The sequence below is a fragment of the Cynara cardunculus genome (assembly GCF_001531365.2).
Source record: "Cynara cardunculus var. scolymus isolate 2C chromosome LG 9, CcrdV1, whole genome shotgun sequence".
NCBI lineage: Eukaryota > Viridiplantae > Streptophyta > Magnoliopsida > Asterales > Asteraceae > Cynara > Cynara cardunculus.
In genome coordinates this window covers 15,760,744-15,782,380 of record NC_037536.1, presented here as the reverse complement: position 1 = coordinate 15,782,380, position 21,637 = coordinate 15,760,744, and the positions used below count along the sequence as shown (strand labels likewise).

General features: G+C 30.5%; 2 protein-coding genes across 2 annotated transcripts in view; both read right to left on the bottom strand.

Moving 5' to 3' along the window:
- LOC112517843 (probable indole-3-pyruvate monooxygenase YUCCA8) overlaps positions 1–575 on the bottom strand; it is a 1,388-nt gene extending 813 nt beyond the window's left edge. Inside the window, exon 1 of the mRNA XM_025125213.1 lies at positions 6–575. Coding sequence (XP_024980981.1) covers positions 6–575 — 570 coding nt within the window. The remainder of the gene's footprint in view (positions 1–5) is intronic.
- A 3,666-nt stretch (positions 576–4,241) lies between these two features.
- On the bottom strand, positions 4,242–5,715 carry LOC112518468 (probable indole-3-pyruvate monooxygenase YUCCA5). Its single transcript, XM_025126171.1, has 3 exons — positions 5,053–5,715; positions 4,559–4,930; positions 4,242–4,466 (listed from the first exon to the last, which is right to left on the bottom strand). Exons 1-3 carry the CDS (start codon positions 5,713–5,715, stop codon positions 4,242–4,244), a joined length of 1,260 nt encoding a protein of 419 aa, XP_024981939.1.
- Positions 5,716–21,637: the final 15,922 nt, after the last annotated feature.

Below are 21,637 nucleotides of genomic sequence, written 5' to 3'. Positions count from 1 at the left end.
AAAACTTTCTTTCCGCTGTATTTCTCGCCGGACTTGTAGTCTTTTGCATGGACGACTTCACCGGAAAAGTCTTGTAGGCCTTCGATTTCCGGTACAATCCCTTGGGCATTCTCTCCGGTTGCCACCACAAGCATCTGGGATATATACTCCGTCTCCGACCGAATCGGTCCCGGTAACGTCGAGACGGTCTTAACCCGCCAGAAGCCGCATTTCTCCTCGTATTTTGCCGACTCAACACTCTCGTTGAATTGTGGCTTGATGTTGAATTTCTCGGCGTAATTCTCGAGATACGTAATGAATTGTTTCCTATTCGGGTACTTAGGGTATTCGTCTGGGAAGGGTAGTTTCGGAAGTTGGCAGAATTTTTTCGGGAGGTGAAGTTTTAGACGATCGTAGGTCCCTTTTTGCCAAAGAGAACCAATGTGGTCGGTTCTTTCAACGACTACAAACGGAATCCCTTGTTCCCTTAAACAAGCGGAAACGGCGAGCCCTGAAGGGCCCGCCCCCACTATGACCGCACCGTTCACCCAAACACATCGATGACCTGATACATTTTGCTCCAATAAACCATACATTTTTGGATATTATTTACACAAATCACATCGAAACACAGTTGGTTTCAGAATGATACCGGGAAGTTTTGATGTAAGTTTGAGGGAGGGGGGGCATATATAGGGAGAAGTTTGAGGGGCATGTGATAAAGGGGTGGGGCAAGCAAAGATGTTTGAAATGGAATATCTTTAATCAATTTCCAAAACATTTATTGACTTAATCTTATCCAATTAACTATAAATAACTAATTAATTTTTAGTTTATAATTTTAATCTTAGAAATGGAATTTTTTTAATGAATTTAGCATAATACTTTCCCTTTATATGGTACGAATTTTTTTACTGATAGCAAATGTACACACCAATTATTGGGGTGTTTATGGGTTGAGTTGATCGGGTTAAAGACATTTGAACAACCCAACTTAATGTTTGCGGTTTGAAAAATCTTAACTCAACCTAACCCAAACCAAAGTGCAACCCAACCCAAACCGTACAGGTTGGTTGGATTGATACTTTGATACATTAAAATAATTTTTTTAATTTTGAATATGTTATTTTTCTACTCATAATTTCTTTTTCATTATCAACCATTTGATATAACTTATTATTACTTCTTATGTATATCACATTCATTAAATTTTCTTTAATTACATATATATGTTCATAGTTACTGAACATATACACGAATGAGTTGTACAAAGATATAAATAAATTGAAAATATGTGCATATGAAGAGCGTACACGATAGTGTAATTGTCTAATATATATATATATATATATATATAGAGAGAGAGAGAGAGAGAGAGAGAGAGAGGCGAGTTACGTTACAAACCGTCCAATTCATGAAAACCATGCAAAACATTTTCGACCAATAGGAAAATTTCGTTTTTTTTCTTTAATTTTAATAAGTAAGAGTATAATGGCCATTTGATTGTATATTGGTTAATATTGTAAGTTAATAATTACTCTTAATTATAGAAACGTAATAATAGAAACATTAAATATAGAAGGTGGTAAATCAATTTTTTTTAATATAAATTTTTTACCATTAATAGTTATTATTATTTTATTAAATTATACTTATTAAAATATGAATTGTAAAAGCACTACAATATGAAATCTGATTTTGTTTCATTGAAAAAATGTATGTAGTTTGAGTAACGAATCGGATGTCATGGTTGTTGATGTTATTTTATTTATAATATTTAGTCATAAAATGAAGATAACTTTTAACAAACATATAATTTGTCAGATTATTCTAACATTTTTGGTTAAAATCTTTGTAATGATAAAATGATATATAGAGATTTTAAAACAATGATTTTGTTTCATTAATGTTAGGATATCCACGATCTTGTTACCTCGTTTACAAAATCATACAAATTAAAAGTTTGACAATTTTGTCATTTTTTTAATTAAAAATTAAACTTTTATTTTTATTTTCTAATATAAACACATTTAATCTTGACCATTAATCATGAAAATTGATGGATAAGATTGATTTGTAAGATTTTCACAAATAAAGGTGATTTGCAATTGATCGCTCCTATATATATATATATATATATATATATATATATAAATTCAATAATTATATTAAATCCAATAAATAAAATGATATCGGGTTAATCAGTTTGGGTTCGGTTCAAATAATAGTAACCCAATATCAACCCATATCTATTGTTTTGAAAATTTTACAACTCGATTCGACATCGGGTTGCTTCAAGTTGAGTTATTTCGCGTTGGATTGGGTTGAGTTGATCGGGTTGGTCGGATTTTTGAGCACCCCTAGATACAATGGCAATCCAAGTGCACACCAACTACTATGATCATTTTCAAATGATAATATGATAAAAATCCCGAGATTGTATCCATATGGATTGGACTTCAAAGTTTTGACTATTAAGTCGAGAATATACCAATTTCAGTTAGAGAAGAAGAAAATACTTTGAGCGATTGGGAGACACTACAAAAATGAAAAGTATCAGTGAGGGAAAATTCCCTCGCTGATCCGTCGCTAAAGGGGTCTTCGGTCGCTGATCCGTCGCTAAAGGGGTCTTCGGTCGCTGATCCATCGCTGATAGTCCGTAGGTCAAAAGCTCGTAGATAATGCTATCACCGACGGATTTTTGAGGGAACCTTTCATCGACAGATCAACGAGAGGCAGTTTCAACGACAGATCCATGAAAGAACTTTTAGCGACAGATCAACGAGAGAATATTTCAGTGACGAATCAACGAGGGAACAACGAAGGAAATGGTTTTTGGCCTTTCTCTCGCTGATCCTTTGCTGATCGGGATCAGCGAGGGATCAACGAGGGATATTGCTTCTGGCCAATTCCCTCGCTAATCAACAAAGAATCAACGAGAGAACTGATTTTTTGGCCATTCCCTCGCTGATCAGTGAGCGATCAACGAGGGAACCGGTTTTTGGCCTCTCCCTCGCTGATCAGCAAGAGTTTTTTTTTCTATCGCTGATTTTCGTCGCTGATATCTTATTTTCTAGTAGTGAGATTTTCTAAAGTAATTAATAACAAGTAATAAACAGCGGATACAGATGTAAACTTTTTTCAAGAGTATGAAAGTATCAAAATGGTTGACAAAAAACCGTTTATCCATACCATACTCATTAAAATGTTTGGTAAACGGATAATGAATAAGTGAATTATTTTTTTTACTCATATCTTTATCTGACGGGTCGAAACATAATGGGTAACGGGTTTACGCTTACACATTGCCAACTTAGTGCGGTCTTGTCACAAAGTGGGCAAAAAATGTTAACTTTTGGTTTGCCAACCTTATTATGTAGATCTCACAAATCTGAGTTCCTTCGGTTCGGAGATGTGCATATCTTTATAAAGCACCAACTCAACCAACAACCTAAAATTTAGTGATAGTTATGCAACAACTCATATCTCTTTGTGATTATTAAAGATTTTCTCAAACTTCATTGCATCACTCAAGCGTATTTCGAATCCGGCCATCTTTGGGTTTAAGATATAATATTAACACACACAAGTGATCGGCTTGTCTGTGTTAAATTAAAACTTCAACTTGAATGACCAAATCGAAAAGTTAACAAAAAGTGATAATATCCGAGTGCTACATTTTACCTCTTAGGTTCAACTTACACCCACATCCAAATGGGGTAGAGAAAAAACACTTAAAGAATAAATTAAAGATAAAGTTCGTTGGTTGTGGCCACAAATGTCACCACGGTGGCACAAAAATGAAACTATTAAACTATCACTTACCGGGTAAGACTCTTGGTATCACTAACCTTGGTAAGAGTTGTTATCATCACTTATCGGGTAAGATTCTTGGTATTTGCCATATTCATCCGGTAAGATAATACGACTTGGTAAGCGTTTATCCAAGTAAGCATTTGGCAAACAACCTTTTAAGTTTTTATTTCTTTTACTTTTTTCATCATATCATTTTAAGATAAACAATTATTCTCTAAAAATTTAGAAATATATTACAAAATAACTAAAAAAAGACTCATCCTATGCCCAAACTTTCCTCAAAAACTATGTTTGGGTCTCTCTTCATGGAGAGAGGGCTAAACTACTCTTCTCTTATCTTCTACATTCTTCTTCTTCTTTGCATGCATATATACATATACTATATATATATATATATATGTATGTATATGTATATGTATATGTTAACAAGAGAAGACATTCTAAAATTAGAAAGTTGAAATGCATCTTCTATGAGTAGAAACTTTCCTTTTCTTCTGATTCAGTTCATGTTTCCAGACATTCCCAATATCTTGTGATATTTTGATGGCATCAGCAGAAGCACCTGCAAGTCCTCTTCTTGCAAACCCACCTGCATACAACCCTCCTTTCCCCTTCCATCCATTGGGGAACCCTCTTTTGGGGAATCCATCTTTGCCAAATAATTCATTCTCCTGTTCATCCAAACCTCAAATTTCAATCACTCAAACTCAATCTKGGTTCGATTTCATGAAAACAAACGGAGAAGATTCCGACTTTTTCGTACCTGAAGCCAGTATGGSACGTTGCTTCGATACCCAGTTGCCAAAACGACTGAATCGATATCGAGAATTTCGCCATTGATGAGCTCGACWGAACCACGGTGGAATCTTTTGATTCCGCCGACGACTTTGATAGCTCCGGATCGGATTTTTTGGAGTGCGCCGATGTCAAGAACCGGTGTTTTTCCGTGATGATTCTTGAGTTGTAATGGACCTAAAGACGGTCTTTTGATCCCGTACTTTTGCGTGTTTCCGAGGATGAAGAATGCGAGAATTAACAGAAGTTTGTCTACCAGCCATGGAGGCAGCCATTTCAATAGCGTCGTGGCCAAATCGAATGTCGATTTTCCGAAGATTTCTCTCGGTAATACATGGACCTGTAACGAAAATTCGAAAGAAGGATTAGAAATCTTTGATGTGTATTGGTTTTCTTGGAAAAACATTTGATTTTTTGAAGGTTTATGAAAGGATTTTTCGAGGGTTTTTAAGGTTTACGTACCGAGCTTCGAACCACCATTGATGGTTTCGCATTGTGGTTCGAGAGATCAAGAGACACTTCCATGCCGGAATTCCCACAACCGACGACTAAAACTTTCTTTCCGCTGTATTYCTCGCCGGACTTGTAGTCTTTTGCATGGAYGACTTCACCGGAAAAGTCTTGTAGGCCTTCGATTTCCGGTACAATCCCTTCGGCATTCTCCCCGGTCGCCACCACAAGCATCTGGCATATATACTCTGTCTCCGACCGAATCGATCCCGGTAACACCGAGACGGTCTTAACCCGCCAGACGCCACATTTCTCGTCGTATTTTGCCGACTCAACATTCTCGTTGAATTGTGGCTTGATGTTGAATTTCTCGGCGTAATTCTCGAGATACGTGATGAATTGTTTCCTATTCGGGTACTCGGGGTATTCGTCCGGGAAGGGTAGTTTCGGAAGTTGGCAGAATTTTTTCGGGAGGTGAAGTTTTAGACGATCGTAGGTCCGTTTTTGCCAAAGAGAAGCAATGCAGTCGGCTCTTTCAACGACTACAAACGGAATCCCTTGTTCCYTTAAACAAGCGGAAACGGCGAGCCCTGAAGGGCCCGCCCCGACTACGACTGTGCCGTTGACCCACACACATCGACGACCCGATACGTTTTGCTCCAATAATCCAAACATTTTCGAAGATTATTTGCACGGTTGATTCCAAGATGATATATAGGTTTTAGAATAAAGTATGAATGAGAGGTGATTAAGTGAAGGTGTATATATAGGGGAGAGTGGTGGGTGCCACGTGTCATAAGGGTGTTGACTGGAATTAATGATTTTTAAAAGGGAATTTTTTAATATTTTTTAATGAATTTCCAAAAAAGTGGGTTTAATCTTATCCAATTAACTGTAAATAGTTAGTTTGATATTTTATTTAATTAGCACAACAAAAATACTTGGTGAATTAATGGTGTTTATTCAATTAATTATCATTTAAATGGGATTTTTTTTACGTATTTCCATATTATTATTGATTTAATCTTATCTAAGTAATTAAAATGTTTTTTTATTATTATATTACTAGAAAAGTATTCGCACAATGAATCGTCCCCGGGAGAAGATTTGAGGTTAGGCGGGAGCGATCCCCTTTTTCGAGACAAATAGTGTTATGTTTTCTAAATTAGATACAAGTGGGCTTCACAAATTAATTTAAAATTGTTTTTTTGGTCAAAGAATGAAGGGGTCGTGCCTATGGTCAAACCATGCCCCCTGGGATGATCCTCTTGGTCGTTTCGGTAAATCCTGAAAAAATAGTTATTTTGTTAAAATATCAAGTATATTTTGGCTATTTCGATAAAAATCTCTTTTAAGTAATATGCATCAATGAACAATACTTCATGCATAAAAAATGGTTTGTAAGAGTTTTTATCAAACGTTTTATAATATAATATAGATACTGGAGTTATTTGTCTAGAAATCAGTGTACGATGTCTTTTTTTTTATAATTGTTATTCCAATAGTATTTTTTGTATTAAAAATTATACCTTATATTAATATTATTTGTAGATGTAAGTTACTTTTTTGACTATTAATAAAATAAATAATAATAGAATAATGATATTATTTGTAGATGTAAGTTACTTTTTTGACTATTAATAAAATAAATAATAATAGAATAATGAAGATATATTGTGAGAGGTTTTTTTAATTAATCTGGATATCTAATCCGTTATATCAACCGACTAATTTCAAGACGACCACCTGCTTTACGAGTAGCCCGGAATCACCGCATTTGAATCTTCATGCCCACAAGGGGATTTTTATTCCTCTTTAGATTTGAACTTGTGACCTCCAAACACTTTTGATATTTGAAGTTCAAACTCAAACCAATCAGACACCATCCTTGTGGTTTGTAAGAAGCTTTTTAAGGAGTGAGATCATGTAATTTAGGTAGAGATTGATTGAAGTGGTATTTTTTTTGATTTTTGTCTCCTAAGAGCATCTCCAACAATTTTTTTTATAATTTTTCTAAAATATAAAATAAAGCATAAATTTTATAAAAAGAATTATATTTATCTTCAAGAAATTCTCTATTTTAAAGATTTAAAAATAATTATATTATTATTATATTTATTAATTTATCATCTCAATACACTTTTTTTTAAATTATAATAAAAATAATAACTTAATATCATTTATGAAATTAAATAAAATAATCATTTCTCTCTCCCAAAAATCAAGTTTTAAAGAATTCTCTATATCTGGATTTTTATCCATGATTCTCTATTTTAGAGAGATAACAAAGCTGTTGCAGTATTTTAAAGACCAAAAACTCACATTTTCTATTTTAAAGAAGCTGTTGGAGATACTCTAACAATAATAAAATGTTGGAGCCCATTGGAGATGCTCTTAGCTAATAAACTACTTGTTAGTCGATAAACTAACAATAATTGGTAAACACTAGTTTTAATAAATTGTACTTACGTAAATTATTTGCAATATTGAGTTTTAAGTAATATGCATCAATAAATAGTATTTCATACATAAAAAATGGTTTTTGAGAATTTTTGTCAAATGTTTTATCCGTATCTATACTATATTATAAAACATTTGACAAAAACTCCTAAGAACATTTTTTATGCATGAATATTGTTCATTGATGCATATTACTTAAAATTCAATATTACAAGTAAATTGTGTGTAAATACTACTTATTAAAGCTTCATGTTTAAATTCATGTAACTAACTGCAGATAAACATAATAAAATAGAGGATAAAGTGTCATTTTAAATATAAAAAATCTAAAATGTAATTAGGATATTAATTGACTTTTAACAAAATACTTAATTATTATCTTTATTAAAAAATCATATATATTTAACCAAAAATAAAAAAAATTAAAAAAATACACAAAAAATAAAGAAACTTTAAATAGTTAGTTTGGTTATAATATCAATATTTTTTTTTTCAAAATTTTATGATATATTCATATTTATATTTTATTCAAAAATAAAGACATTACGTTTTCTTAGAAACGTTATAACATCGACTGAGATAAAAAAACATTAAAATCAAGATATATCTCGCTACATTTTACGTTGTATCCTTCTAGTAATATAGTATAGATAACCTACATAGTGCATATTGTTATTTATTTAAAAAAAGTGTGAGAAAAAGTGGTACCCACTTGATCTGAAAAAGAATTTGCTTAGGTGGCAAGGGGGACGGTGACTAGGATTCGGGGAGCGTGCTCACGTGGAGTGAGAGTGGTTGGAGTTTGGACCCTCACTTCCTTTCCGCATTGCGATCGCGACTTTTTAAACCCCATTCCTGCCAGCTCATTTTACAGCTCATCCCACCCCAACCCCTGCCACGTGTCAAACCCCTCCCCCCACCCCAAAAATTCTCATAACGGTGGACCATTATCGATTAAAACTCTATTTTGACTTTTTAGAGTCAAACTAGAGCTATCTTTCAAAGTAGATAAAATATTTTATATTTTTAAAAACTATTTTTTATACATTAAGTACTCCTTATTGATGCATAATACTGAAAATTCAAGATTATAAGTTAATTATATGTATGTATAATTTATTAAAGCTACATGTTTAAATTCGTGTAACTAACTGCAGATAAACATGATCAAATACCGAATAAATATTTCATTTTAAATATAAAAAATCTAAAATATATTTAGGATAATTATTGAAATCTAAGAAAATACTAATTATTATCTTTATTAAAAAATATACTATTAAATCAAAAATAAATAACTTCATTACTAATTCTAAATTAAATTATAATAAAAATTTGAATTAAATAAATTACACAAAAGAAACTTTTAAATATTTAATTTGATACTAAATTCGATATATTATTTTTTTCAAAAAATTATAATATCTTTAAATTTATATTTTATTAAAAAATAAAAACATCAAAATAAAACAAAACATTAAATCAAAATGTATCTCGCTGCATTGCGCGAGTACCATTATAGTCTTCCAAAGTAGAGGTGATTTAAAACTTGACCAATCCAACCTAGCGTGAAATAATCCAATGTGAAACAACCCAATATTTAATCGAGTTGTAAAATCTTTAAACTGTAGGTATATAGTTGAAATTATGTTATGATTATTTGAACCCAACTCAATCTGATGAATCAGATATCCTTTTATTTATTGGATTTAATATGATTATTAATTATATTAATATTCAGTTATGTACGTTAGATAATTACACTATCACGTAGTACCCTCTTCATATACGTATATTTTTTCAATCTCTTCTCTATCTTTATATAAATCATTCGTATATATGATCAGTAAATGTATATATATATATATATATATATATATTTATATACACTTCAAACATTTTGTCAATATGTGTTCACAAGCGAAACACTTTGATCATATATTATTGTGTTCACATGTGAAAGCCAATTACTTTAGTGTTCGTAAGTTTTAATAAGTGCAAATAAGTGTTCATAAATGTTCTCGTATGTTCATATGTGAAAGCCACGAACTAAGATTAGTTAATAAGTTACATATATGTTCATATGTATTCACAAATATTCATAATGCAACGCGGATGATTCTATGAACTATTATCATAATAACCAATTACCGGTTTGTAACCGATGTAGTTAATCAATTATCGATTTGTAATCGATTTGGACATCTCTTCCAAAAACACCCCTGTTCACCTATGTTTTAATATCATTCATTTTTTATTAATTACAAATATACCACAATTGATCTCTTCCATAGATTTTAAGAATCAAGGATCAAAATTAGTTCACAAAGTTAACACCAATTATTTAATGGGCAAAATGCATAAAATAGCAATCTACTTTCATAATTTTTTTTATTATAACATTGTACTTTCAGTTTTTCTTATTACAGCAATGTACTTTCAAATTATTTATTTATTATGACATTGTACTTTGAAAAATTTACCCATTATAGCATTGGGTAACCTTTTGATTTAAATTTACCCATTATACTAGGTTTCCATGCCACCTCAATGTCCACGTAGGCTGTCCACATGTAGTATAGTGATGTGACTTTCTTACTACATCATTGTACTTTCAAAATTATTTTATTATAGCATCTACTAGTTCTTATTAAACACTGTATTTTTAATTATAATATTTAGATATTTTACATGTTTTTTAATAAATGTATTAAATTAATTAAAAAAATAAATTATTCATTAATATACCAATATCAATAAAACTAGTAGAACGCAACTTATCTCGCTAATATTTTTTAAAAAATATGTGTTTTTTTGAAAAAAGGAAAATAAGAATTATTTTTTTTTACCAAAAAATATTATCTTTACTTGACGAATATATTATATTTGTTTAAAAAAATTTTACTTGACGTATAAATATATTAAATTAATTAGATTTTTTTGAAGTATTTATTAATATAACAATATTAAAAAATTATAGATAACAATTTATTTCGTTAATATTTTAAAGAAAACTTTAAAATATATGTATTTATTTGAACAACATAAAATAGRAAAARTTGTCTTTTTTACAAATAAAATATATCTCGAAAATAATGTTGCATATTTATTTAATAAATATTTTACTCTAATAATATTTAATTTAAATGCAACTTAATAAGAAAAATTAAAAAAAAAATTAAATATTTTTTTAGATAATAGCAATGAAAAATGAAAATCACTAATAATAATTTGAAATATGTTTTTATTTTAATTTTAGTTAAGTCATCAAAATGATGTGTCATCCACATCACCTCATTAAAGCCACACAAGCAAAAAAGTCAAAGGGTTAACCGGTTTAAAAGGTAACAGGCTACCCATTGCTATTATGGGTAGATTTTTTAAAGTACAATGCCTTAATAAAAAATAATTTGAAAGTACATTGTTGTAATAAAGAAAAACAAAAGTAAAATGCTATAATAAGAAATTTTGTGATAATAGATTGTTATTTCATGCATTTAACCCTTATTTAATTGATAAAAAACCCATTGTATGTATTCTTTATTTCAAAAGCAATGCAAAGTTTTTTGTTATAAAATATTATGAGATAAGTGTGACATCTTTTCACTTTATAAAATTTAGAGAAAGAATTAGTTTATAAGCAAAAGGAACAACCTTTATAAGAGACCCATATTGTTAAGTTTACAAAAAAACACACACACACACACATATATATATATATATATATATATAAATTTGGGATCATGTAAGATCAAGGGTTTTTCATGAGACCCGTAAGATCAATTTTCAACCCTTGGATTAGATCTACAATCTAAACATTCATAATCACAAAATTGCCACGAGACTTCTCAATAATCACAAAATTGTCAAACAACTTTAAACCAATAGATTATTAGCTTATAAAGTTGATCAATGAACATAAATTGTCTTACGGGTCTCACGAAAAACTCATGGTCTCACGTGAACCCAACCTCACCAAAAATGAAAAGGGTGTACGAGTTTATTTGTTGTATTTATCATATATAAATATTATATACTTAAAAAAGAACTAGTATGGTTTTGAATTTATTGAAAAAATCAATGTTTGATTGCGGTAAACTAGGTTATAATTTAGGGTTTATTTTTGAAAAACTGCTCCTGTTAGATTTTCAATAAGCTCATTGAATTTGTTTAACTTATTTTTCACTTACGTATCGGAATTAAGTAAATTTTTAACGTGTATTTTTACATTGTAATATAGTTTCTCAACCAATTTTTATCAAATATAACTGGTTATCATATAAATGTTTAAAACTTACATTGTAGGTACCAAAATAAAAGTTTTGAAAATACATTATTTAAAAAAGAAATCAAATTAAAATACGTTGCAATTTGTCATAATATATATATATATATATATATATATATATGGACCTATTCAAGGGAGAACTGAGTTGTTTGTGGTAACTGTGAGAACCAATATTAACCACAAATCAATAGATAAATTAGGAAATTTATAAATTTGGTAATTTTAAATTAAAATCTTAATGCAAGGATATTTTTAAAACTCTCCTCTCTCCTCTCTTCTCTCTCCGGCCACCGTTCTCTGGCCTCCGGCCACCGTCCTCCGGTGATACCACTATGATACCACTGTGATACCTAAAAATATTGACTCTGTTAAACAAAAGATACATTGTGATACCTAATCATATATAAGATGCATAGTGATACTACTGTGTTACATCTTCGATCGACCACACAAACAACATTAATGTGATACCCAAGCACATATATGATGCATTGTGATACCATTGTAGTATCACCGGAGGACGGTGGCCGGCGGACGGTGGCCGGAGGACGGTGGCCGGAGAGAGAAGAGAGGAGGGAGGAAAGTTTTAAAATACCAAAAATATCCTTGCATTWATATTTTAATTCAAAATTGCCAAAAATATAAATTTCCTAACTTATCTATTGATTTGTGGTTAATATTGGTTTTCAAAGTTACCACAAACTAATTAGTTCTCATTTGATTAGGCCCATATATATATATATATATATATATATATATATGTCCATTCAAGGGAGGATCGATTAGTTTGTGGTAACTGTGAGATCCAATCTCAACCACAAATCAACGGATAAATTAGAAAATTAATAATTATGGTAGTTTAAGTTAAAATTATAATTAGAGGGTATTTTAGTTATTTTTAAAAAACTCCTTTCTCCTCTCTCATCTCTCCGACCTCCAATCTCCGGCCTCTGGTGAACATTAATCCAGCAGGTACCAAGTAATCACAAACATACACAATGTGATAACCATTGTGATATACTGTGATACCATTGTGATACCAATTATGATACCAACTCAAACCTTAAAAACAAAGATACATAATGTGATACCCATTGTGATATACTGTGATACCAATTTCACTGGAGGCCACATATTGGAGGTCGGAGAGATGAGAGAGGAGAGAGGAGTTTTTTTAAAAATACCTAATATGCCTTATAATTATAATTTTAACTCAAACTACCATAATTATTAATTTTCTAATTTATCCGTTGATTTGTGGTTGAGATTGGATCTCACAATTACCACAAACTAATTGGTTCTCATTTGATTAGGCCCCTATATATATATATATATATATATATAGAGAGAGAGAGAGAGAGAGAGAGAGAGAAGAGCGTTCAAATGCGAACCCTCTCCGTTTGTGTAAACCGTGTGAACCAATCTCAACCATCCATTTTATTGATCAATGGTCAAGATTTGTAGGCTTTATTTATGGAAATTAAAAAAAATAATAAAAAAATTCAGTTTATTTAATCAATAAGGGTATAATGGTAAACATAATTAACAATTCCTAAGCTCCTAATCGCAATCTTTCATCAGAATCCCGTCTTCATCGCTTACATTCCCAAATCACTGCAAAGGTATCACTTCTTCCCAATCGAATATAGTGTTTCCAAAATCATCGATCATCAGCATATTCAAGAAAAATGGTCGGCAATAATGGAGGTATGTTATATTAATTCATATCATTTTCATCAGCATATTCATGATGAATGTATTTCATTAACTTTTTTTCTTGAATTTTTTTGATTACATATTTCACATGAAACTATTTCGTTATATATTTCACTTTAATCTATCTCATTATATGAAAGTAGTGCATTAAACGAGTTCTACTTTCTTAACTTTTCACATGAACCTATTTCATTAATTGTTTCACCTCAATCTATTTCATTAACTATTTCATTAATTATTTTAAATGAATCTATTCCATAATGCACCCATTTCATGATACGTTAATTTCGAAAATAACAAAACCATTTATGCAACCGTATCATGACTATTATAACAACTAAACGCAACAACTTCATATACATTTTTACATGGATCTCAATAAAAGTAGTTCATTAATCTCGAATTTGTTARRAAAATGAAAACGTTTCACTATCATGAATCTATTTCATTAATTATTATCCAACGAAATCTTTTCACCTTCTCCATTAAAAAATAGTGCACAAGCACTGTTAGGGCGATAGATGAACTATCATGAATCTATTGCATACACCTTCATATTTTTAATTGTACAAGATACCAGAATCCTCATTCCATTACCATTTTTCATACTTTCTCCTAATAAATTTGCCTTAAATAAAATATATTACTAATTTCCTTAATTATCAAATTTTTTTGTAAAATGACATAAATAACCTTATCAATTAAATTTAATTAAAAATAAATGGAATTATCTTATTTGTCGAATTTGGTTCACATGGTTTTTAAGAATTGGATGGTTCGCATTTGAACCTGCCTCTATATATATATATATATATATATATATATACACCGACGACGGTAACCCGAGTCTGATACGAGCATCCGGAAGTTGCTTTACAGCAGCAAGAGATGAGTCGAGTGGTTGGCGCCGATAAAAGCGCGTTGTTGGAAGAAAAAGAAATATACGTTTTTTTATATATTAATATTAATATTTAATTTGGTAATTAAAAGACGTCATATTAATATCAATCTTGTGGGGTATAAATTACGATCACGCGTAGTTATAAAAATGGAATACAAATTGGGATTGAAAATATATTAAATTAATTAATTTTAAATAAAATTGTTACAATGTATATGTAGTTAAAAGTTACTTTGAAAAATGGTAAATATTTAAAAAGTAAAGAAAAGATCGTAGTCTTTCATATGGTCAAGATCAGATTTGACTGATTAATAATTATGGTTTTAACTGGTCAAAAATTACGGTTATGTAAAATGTAGAGAAAGTAGTTTCGTAACTTTTACAAATAGACGGCAAACGAGTTCATATGTGAACTTGTGTGATTCATATATGAACTAATTAATCGATTCATATATAAATCAATTAAATAGTTCACATGTGAACTAATTTACGGGTTCACAAATGAACTTATAGTTCATATATGTATCGTATGAGTTCACATATGAACCCGTTTTGCCGCTTATTTGTAAAAGTTACGAAACTATCCATTTATCTTCCGCATACCCATGCAAGGAATTATCCACTGTTTCATGGTCAAATTCGCAATTGTTGACTAGATGAAGAGTTATGATTGCTTCTTTATTTTTCAAATATTTACCAATTCTCAAATGAAACTTTCCTTGTATATGTATATATGTATACATACACAGTCTCTCTCACACACACACACACACACACACACACACACATATATATATATATATATATATAAGTTACATATACGAGAAATATAAGTTAGAGGTTAATCATTAGCTAGGTAGAGGTGAACACGTGCGACAATCCTTCAACTAGTGAACCATTAGTGAGGTTGAACGCTCGTGAGCCATAAGCTAGCTGACCACTAGTGAACCATTAGCAAAGCTGAACACCAATGAACCATCAGCTAGTCGAACCTTCAACGAGTTAAATATTATTTCCATCATCTAGCTGAACCTTCAGCTAATAAACGCACCAGCTAGTTGAATACAATTGAAGGGATCAACTAGCTAACGTATTATCAAGTGTGGTATTGATAATAAGAAGTTTTTAGTGTTTGGATGACGAAAAAAAAAATGAAATACTTAGACCGGTTTGACACCGGTAATAAGGAGTTTTTGATAATTTACTCCATTCTAACTTATTAACTTATTCCAGTATGGTACCGGTGATGAGGAGTTTTTAGTGTTTGGATAAGAAAAAAAGGGCATCTCATCTATTTTATCAACTTATTTGGTGTGGTACCGTCATAGATTAATCCAAACACTTTTTTAATAAAACTCTGATTTACTACCACATAAGTTGATAAACACTTTTATAAAAAAAAATATAAATTATTTTAAATAAACAATTCCAAACAGCCCCTAATTTTTTTTTCTTTTACATGGAAACACATAATTATGAGACTAGGTTTTGAAAAAAGATTAAATATTTTATTATTTATTATATTAAAATTATAATAAATATTTTTTTAAAAATAAAAAAAATTAGAAATTAAAAACTTTTATTTATATATTCCTTCAAGCTTTTTTTGATTTCCAAAAGTTGGTCATGTAATTGGTGAGAAGGATCCATGTAAGACCCAAAAAGGGTTTTTTTTTTAATGTTAAATAAAATAAAACTGGTTTTTAGGTTAAAGTTGTGAACTATCAGTAAGTTTCATTATGACGTTAAATTGATTTAAAAGTCAGTGTGATGCTTTAGATTTTAGGGCACCTTGTCTTATCGAAGTTGTGCTGATACTTCTGGAAGTGTAAATGGTTTTAAAGGAGAATCGTATATAAGAGAGAAAAGATTTGGCCAAAAAGATAGCCAAGACGTTTCGCTTCTTTCTATATGATAATATGCACCGATAATGAACCAATCGAACGCACTTCTAACGCCTGTTCCACTTTTGAAATACCTTGTGTTATATCACCAGTAACTTTCGCTTGCTTCCTCTCACAGTCCATCGCTCTAGTGTCCATTAGGACGAAGCAGTATTTCTTAATAGGTTAACTAGAAGCCTATCTCACGCCCTTCCTCCTAGCTCTAGCTATCGCAGTCCAACCTCCTGTTTTACTCTATCATGTCTCTTCCGAAGGCCTTTGTTTATACGTTTATCTAAAATCAAACTAGAAACCTTCTTTCATCAAAGCAGAAAGCCGAGACCTACGACTTTTGAACAGGGCATTATAAATGGTATCAGAGTTGATCCTTGTACCATCAGCATGATGGGGGCAAACCTCATCGGACATAATGAATCCTCGAGGGAAGGGGTGTTTGTACCATCTTAGACAAATCCCACATTGCCGATTACAAAAAGGAAGATTTTGACAAGCATGACGAGGACGTCAGACGAGTATTAATTTTAATTTTTATGTAAAATATATATTTGTTTTTTGAGATTAATGGGTATAAATTTTTGTTGGTCAACTAGAAGAATTTCAATAGGGGTGGGCTAAATGCACCCATATCCATGAATTTCTTCCTCACAAACATCAAAATCAATACATGCTTTTTACATTCTCAATGCTTAAATAACCTGATTCTGACATCAAAGGGGGTGTCATTAGCACTCCCCTTTCAATATTCAAGAAATTGGTCAAAGAATAAAAAGGATGAATTAAGATTTAAAGGTGATAATATTATATAGATTTCAAGATTTCTTTATTAACTCTAATCATATACAATCATAACAAGCCTTTATATACTTTTAACTATGTATTTATTTATTATATTTAAGTATAATTAGAAGGGTACTTGCATAATGCAATGAGATGCATCTTGATTTTAATGTTTCATTTTTTTTGTTTCAGTCGATGTTACAATACAGTTTTATGTGGTTTTGAGAAAACGATAATGTTTTTATTTTTGAATAAAATATAAATAGGAAGATATTTCATAAAAAAATGAAAAAGAATATTGATATTAGTACCATACTAAAGGGTTTTTTTGTTTACTTTTTAATAATTCCATTAAGAGGCAGTCTCTGAATCGTTAAGAGATGAATATTGTTTGGCAAAAAATCTTAATGGTTCTAAAACGCTCTGAATGATTTTGTATCATGAGGCTCCCTTAACCATTCATCGCCCTAATTTCGGTGTAAACAATTACCCAATAATTATATTTCATTTTGCACTATATCATGAGAGCCTCTTAATCATTCTGCACAAAATCATTCAACAATTGTCAAACAACACTATTTAAAATTTCTCCTTTTTTTGTGTATTTCTTTAATTCATTATTTTTATTTTTGGTTTAATAATATAATTTTTTATAAAGATAATAATTAAGTATTTTGTTAGAATCCAATGATTATCCTAACTATATTTTAATTTTTTTATATTTAAAAAATGAGATGTTTATCTGCAGTTAGTTACACGAATTTAAGAATAAAGTTTTAGTAAGTTATACTTGCGTACAATTTACCTATAATATTAAATTTAAATAATATGCATCAATAAACAATATTTCATGCATAAAAAATGGTTTTGAAGAGTTTTTTTTTGTCATATGCTTTATAATACAGTATAAACTACTTTAATTATATTTAAACAAAAAATTGATTAACGAGAACCCCAATTGCCTTATACTAATAAATAAAATTGATTAAATACGAAACTTTTATAAAATTCTATAAAGCTAAAACAGATTAAATACGAAAAACCTTCAAAAAAACAGGTCGTGTAGTTACAACCTTTGACCAAAATACCCACAAAAAACATCCAATCTGAACCTAACCTAAACTTCACACCATTAATAATTTATATCTAAACCTAAATAATTAACAATTACAGCTCGATGAAAATACCCTAAACATATGTAAAATTGGGCCATAAAGTTTTTGTTCTATTTACCATAATTATATATACATGGACACAACTTGAGCAAACAAACCAATGTGTCTTTAGCCTAGCGATATGTGAGTCTTTGGTCTTCTAAGAGATCAAAGGTTCAAACCCCACAAAATGTAAGAATAATGTATGAGTTTATTTATTATATTTACCGTATATAAATATTATGTATTTAAAAAAAAACTTGAATATACTATTTTTAAAGTTTGTTGTATTTATTTAAATATAAATTTTAAAGACACATTTGTATTGATTAAATAATTGAAGTACAACTTTTTAATAAAATATTGGGATTTTAATATAAAGCAATGAAGTGAAGTGCATGTGGCCAAAAGTACAAACACTTGATGCACAATGCTTTTGGTGTAGGTACTATTAAACACTTGGTAGCTCAATGGCCTCACATGGCTACATGCATTAGAACCATTTGAAGAAATAAATCATAAATGATAAAAAGAATGATTAGAAACTTAGGCTTTATTTTTTTTAATTAACCTAGATATCCAATCCGTTTTGTGAGCCGACTAATTTCAGGACAACCATCTGCTTTGTAGGTGACCCAGAGTCACCGTATTCGAATCCCCGTGACCACAAAAGGATTTTTGTTCCTTCTTGGGTAAATGCACCCTTAGTTTATTTTTCTTTCTTATGATTTACATATAAAAACACCCATTGTTTTCTTTTTAATCAGAGCCGACTATAGGTGTGGGTGGCAGGACAGGATTCAAGGCATACCAAACGTTAGGGGTGCTCAAAAACCCGATCAACCCAACCCAATCCAACGTGAAATAACTCAATCCGAAACAAGTTGATGTCTAATCGAGTTGTAAATTTTTCAAACTGTAGGTATTGAGTTGATATTGGATTATTGTTATTTGAACCTAACCCAACCCCATGAACCCGATATCCTTTTATTTTTTGAGTTTAATATGATTGTTGAGTTTATATTAATATATACGTTAGACAATTACACTATCACATACGTTATTCATATATACATATTTTCAATTTATTATCCATCTCTACATAACACATTCATATATATGTTTAGTAAATATGAACATATATATATGTAAATTGAGAAAATTAATTGAATGTGATATACGTAAGAAATATGGATAAGTTGTATAAAATTGTTGATGTTGAAAAAGAAATTATGACTAAAGAAATAATATATTCAAGGTTAGAAAAACATTTTAATGTACCAAAGTATCAACCACATCAACCCGTACTGTTTGAGTTGGGTTGGGTTGCACTTTGGTTTGGGTTAAGATTTTTCAAACCGCAAGCATTAGATTGAGTTGTTTAAATATCTTCAACCCGATCAACCCAATCAAAAGCATCCCTACCAAACGTAAAGGGCATTAACAAGGCCCATGCTCTTAACTCGTTATTACTAATTAAAATTTGCTTTTGTTACTTTTATTTTCAATTATCGTAATCTTAAGAACTTGTTTTCATGTCAACACATATTTATTTAAAATAAAATAAAATTAATCACATAAAAATTTAAATTTGTTTGAGTTTTTTGTCTTACAAAAACCATATAACAGTTTATAAAGTTCTCGTAACACAGAAATTACAGATCAAATTTGTTAAAAAAAACTGATAAATATAAGGGTTTTATTGAGAATAATTAAAAGCTACAAATAAGAAATATATTTCAAAAATAGTATTTGGTGTTAAAAATGATATAATTTGTTGGAAATGAATGACTGTTTATACTAAATTTTACACCATTTTGATACAAACAAATGATTAGGGTGCGTTTGGTACGCAGAACATGACGGGACATGACACACTTGTCCTATGTTTGGTACGCAGACATATGGGACACGCGTGCTCACCCTTATCCGCTGGAACTAAATGAAACAAGGAAATATTTGACCAATATACCCCTAAAATCATAATACGCCTTTCAAACAACATCTGCCTCCTTCCTGCTCATCGATCTTCGTCCTCAGGTATTTCCAAATTGATTTCTAAAATGTCTCCTAACCGATTTATCCTAATCGGTTTCTAAGTTCTCCATCGATTTCTAACTTCTATTGATTTATCCTAATCGGTTTCTAAGTTTTCCAAAAATCAATTTATTTGATTTGACTTCTAAAATCTGTGATTTCTGCATGGTTGATTTCAAATGATCGATTTTAAAATTGTCGATTTTTTGTTTCTAACACCTGTGATTTTTAAAATGGTCGATTTCTGTTTCAAAAACCTGTGATTTCTAAATGATCGATTCTACTGATCGAATACTATATGTCCTGACCTGTCTTGTCTGCGTATTAAACGCACCCTTAAAGATGGTCTAACATTACCATTCAGTATTTCTGTCTACATATCAAAAGAACTTGGACCAACCCTGCTTTTTTATCTTAACAAGGTCAAGACTTCAAATTCAATAAAATAAAATTTGTATAATTTTTGAAACTTCCATAATTTTCGAAAAAAAAATTATATTGTTAAATATAAATCATATTATTCACATGTGAATTTGTACAAAAATATGTCTCATGTAACCATGTACAAAATCAACACACCAAGCTTATGGAACTCAGACATTCATTAAGCCCATTAAAAGGTTGCTGTACACCAAGCACATGTTCCATATAAACGAATCGAATAGCAGGTTTATTCAAGTTCAATTTAGAAAAATAATATCAGAATCGAGCTCGAATGATTTTTTCAAAGTCAGGCTCGAGCTTGAGCTCGAATACATTTTCAATGTTTGAGCTCGATGCTTGTTTTACGAACTCGAGATCGATTAACTCGTTTATTTGCTCAAGCTCGATAATATATATGTATTCTGATTATACAATTTACAAACATATAAATATGTTTGGGTCGAAAAAGTGTATGCTCGAATGGTTCGATTCAACTCGTAAAATTCATTGAGCTTTCGAACGAGTTGAATCGAATATAGTGTTATGAAGCTCAATGAGTTAAATTAAACGAGCTTTGTTTTTGTGTACAAGATCGACTCGAACTCGAGTTATTAAGCTCGAGCTTGAGTAGCTCATTAATATATATATATATATATATATAGGGTTGGGTTCACGTGAGACCAAGGGTTTTTCGTGAGACCCGTAAGACCAATTTATATTCATTGATCAAATTTATGAATTAATGATCTAATGGTTGCAAAGTTGCAAGGTGGCAATTTCGTAATTAGTGAGAAGTCTCGTGGCGTTTATAAATGTTCAGATCTGACGATTGTAAATCTAATCCAAGGGTTGAGAATTGGTCTTACGGGTCTCACGAAAAACCATTGGTCTCACATGATCCCAAGTCTATTTATATATATTAATGGGACCCCACAAT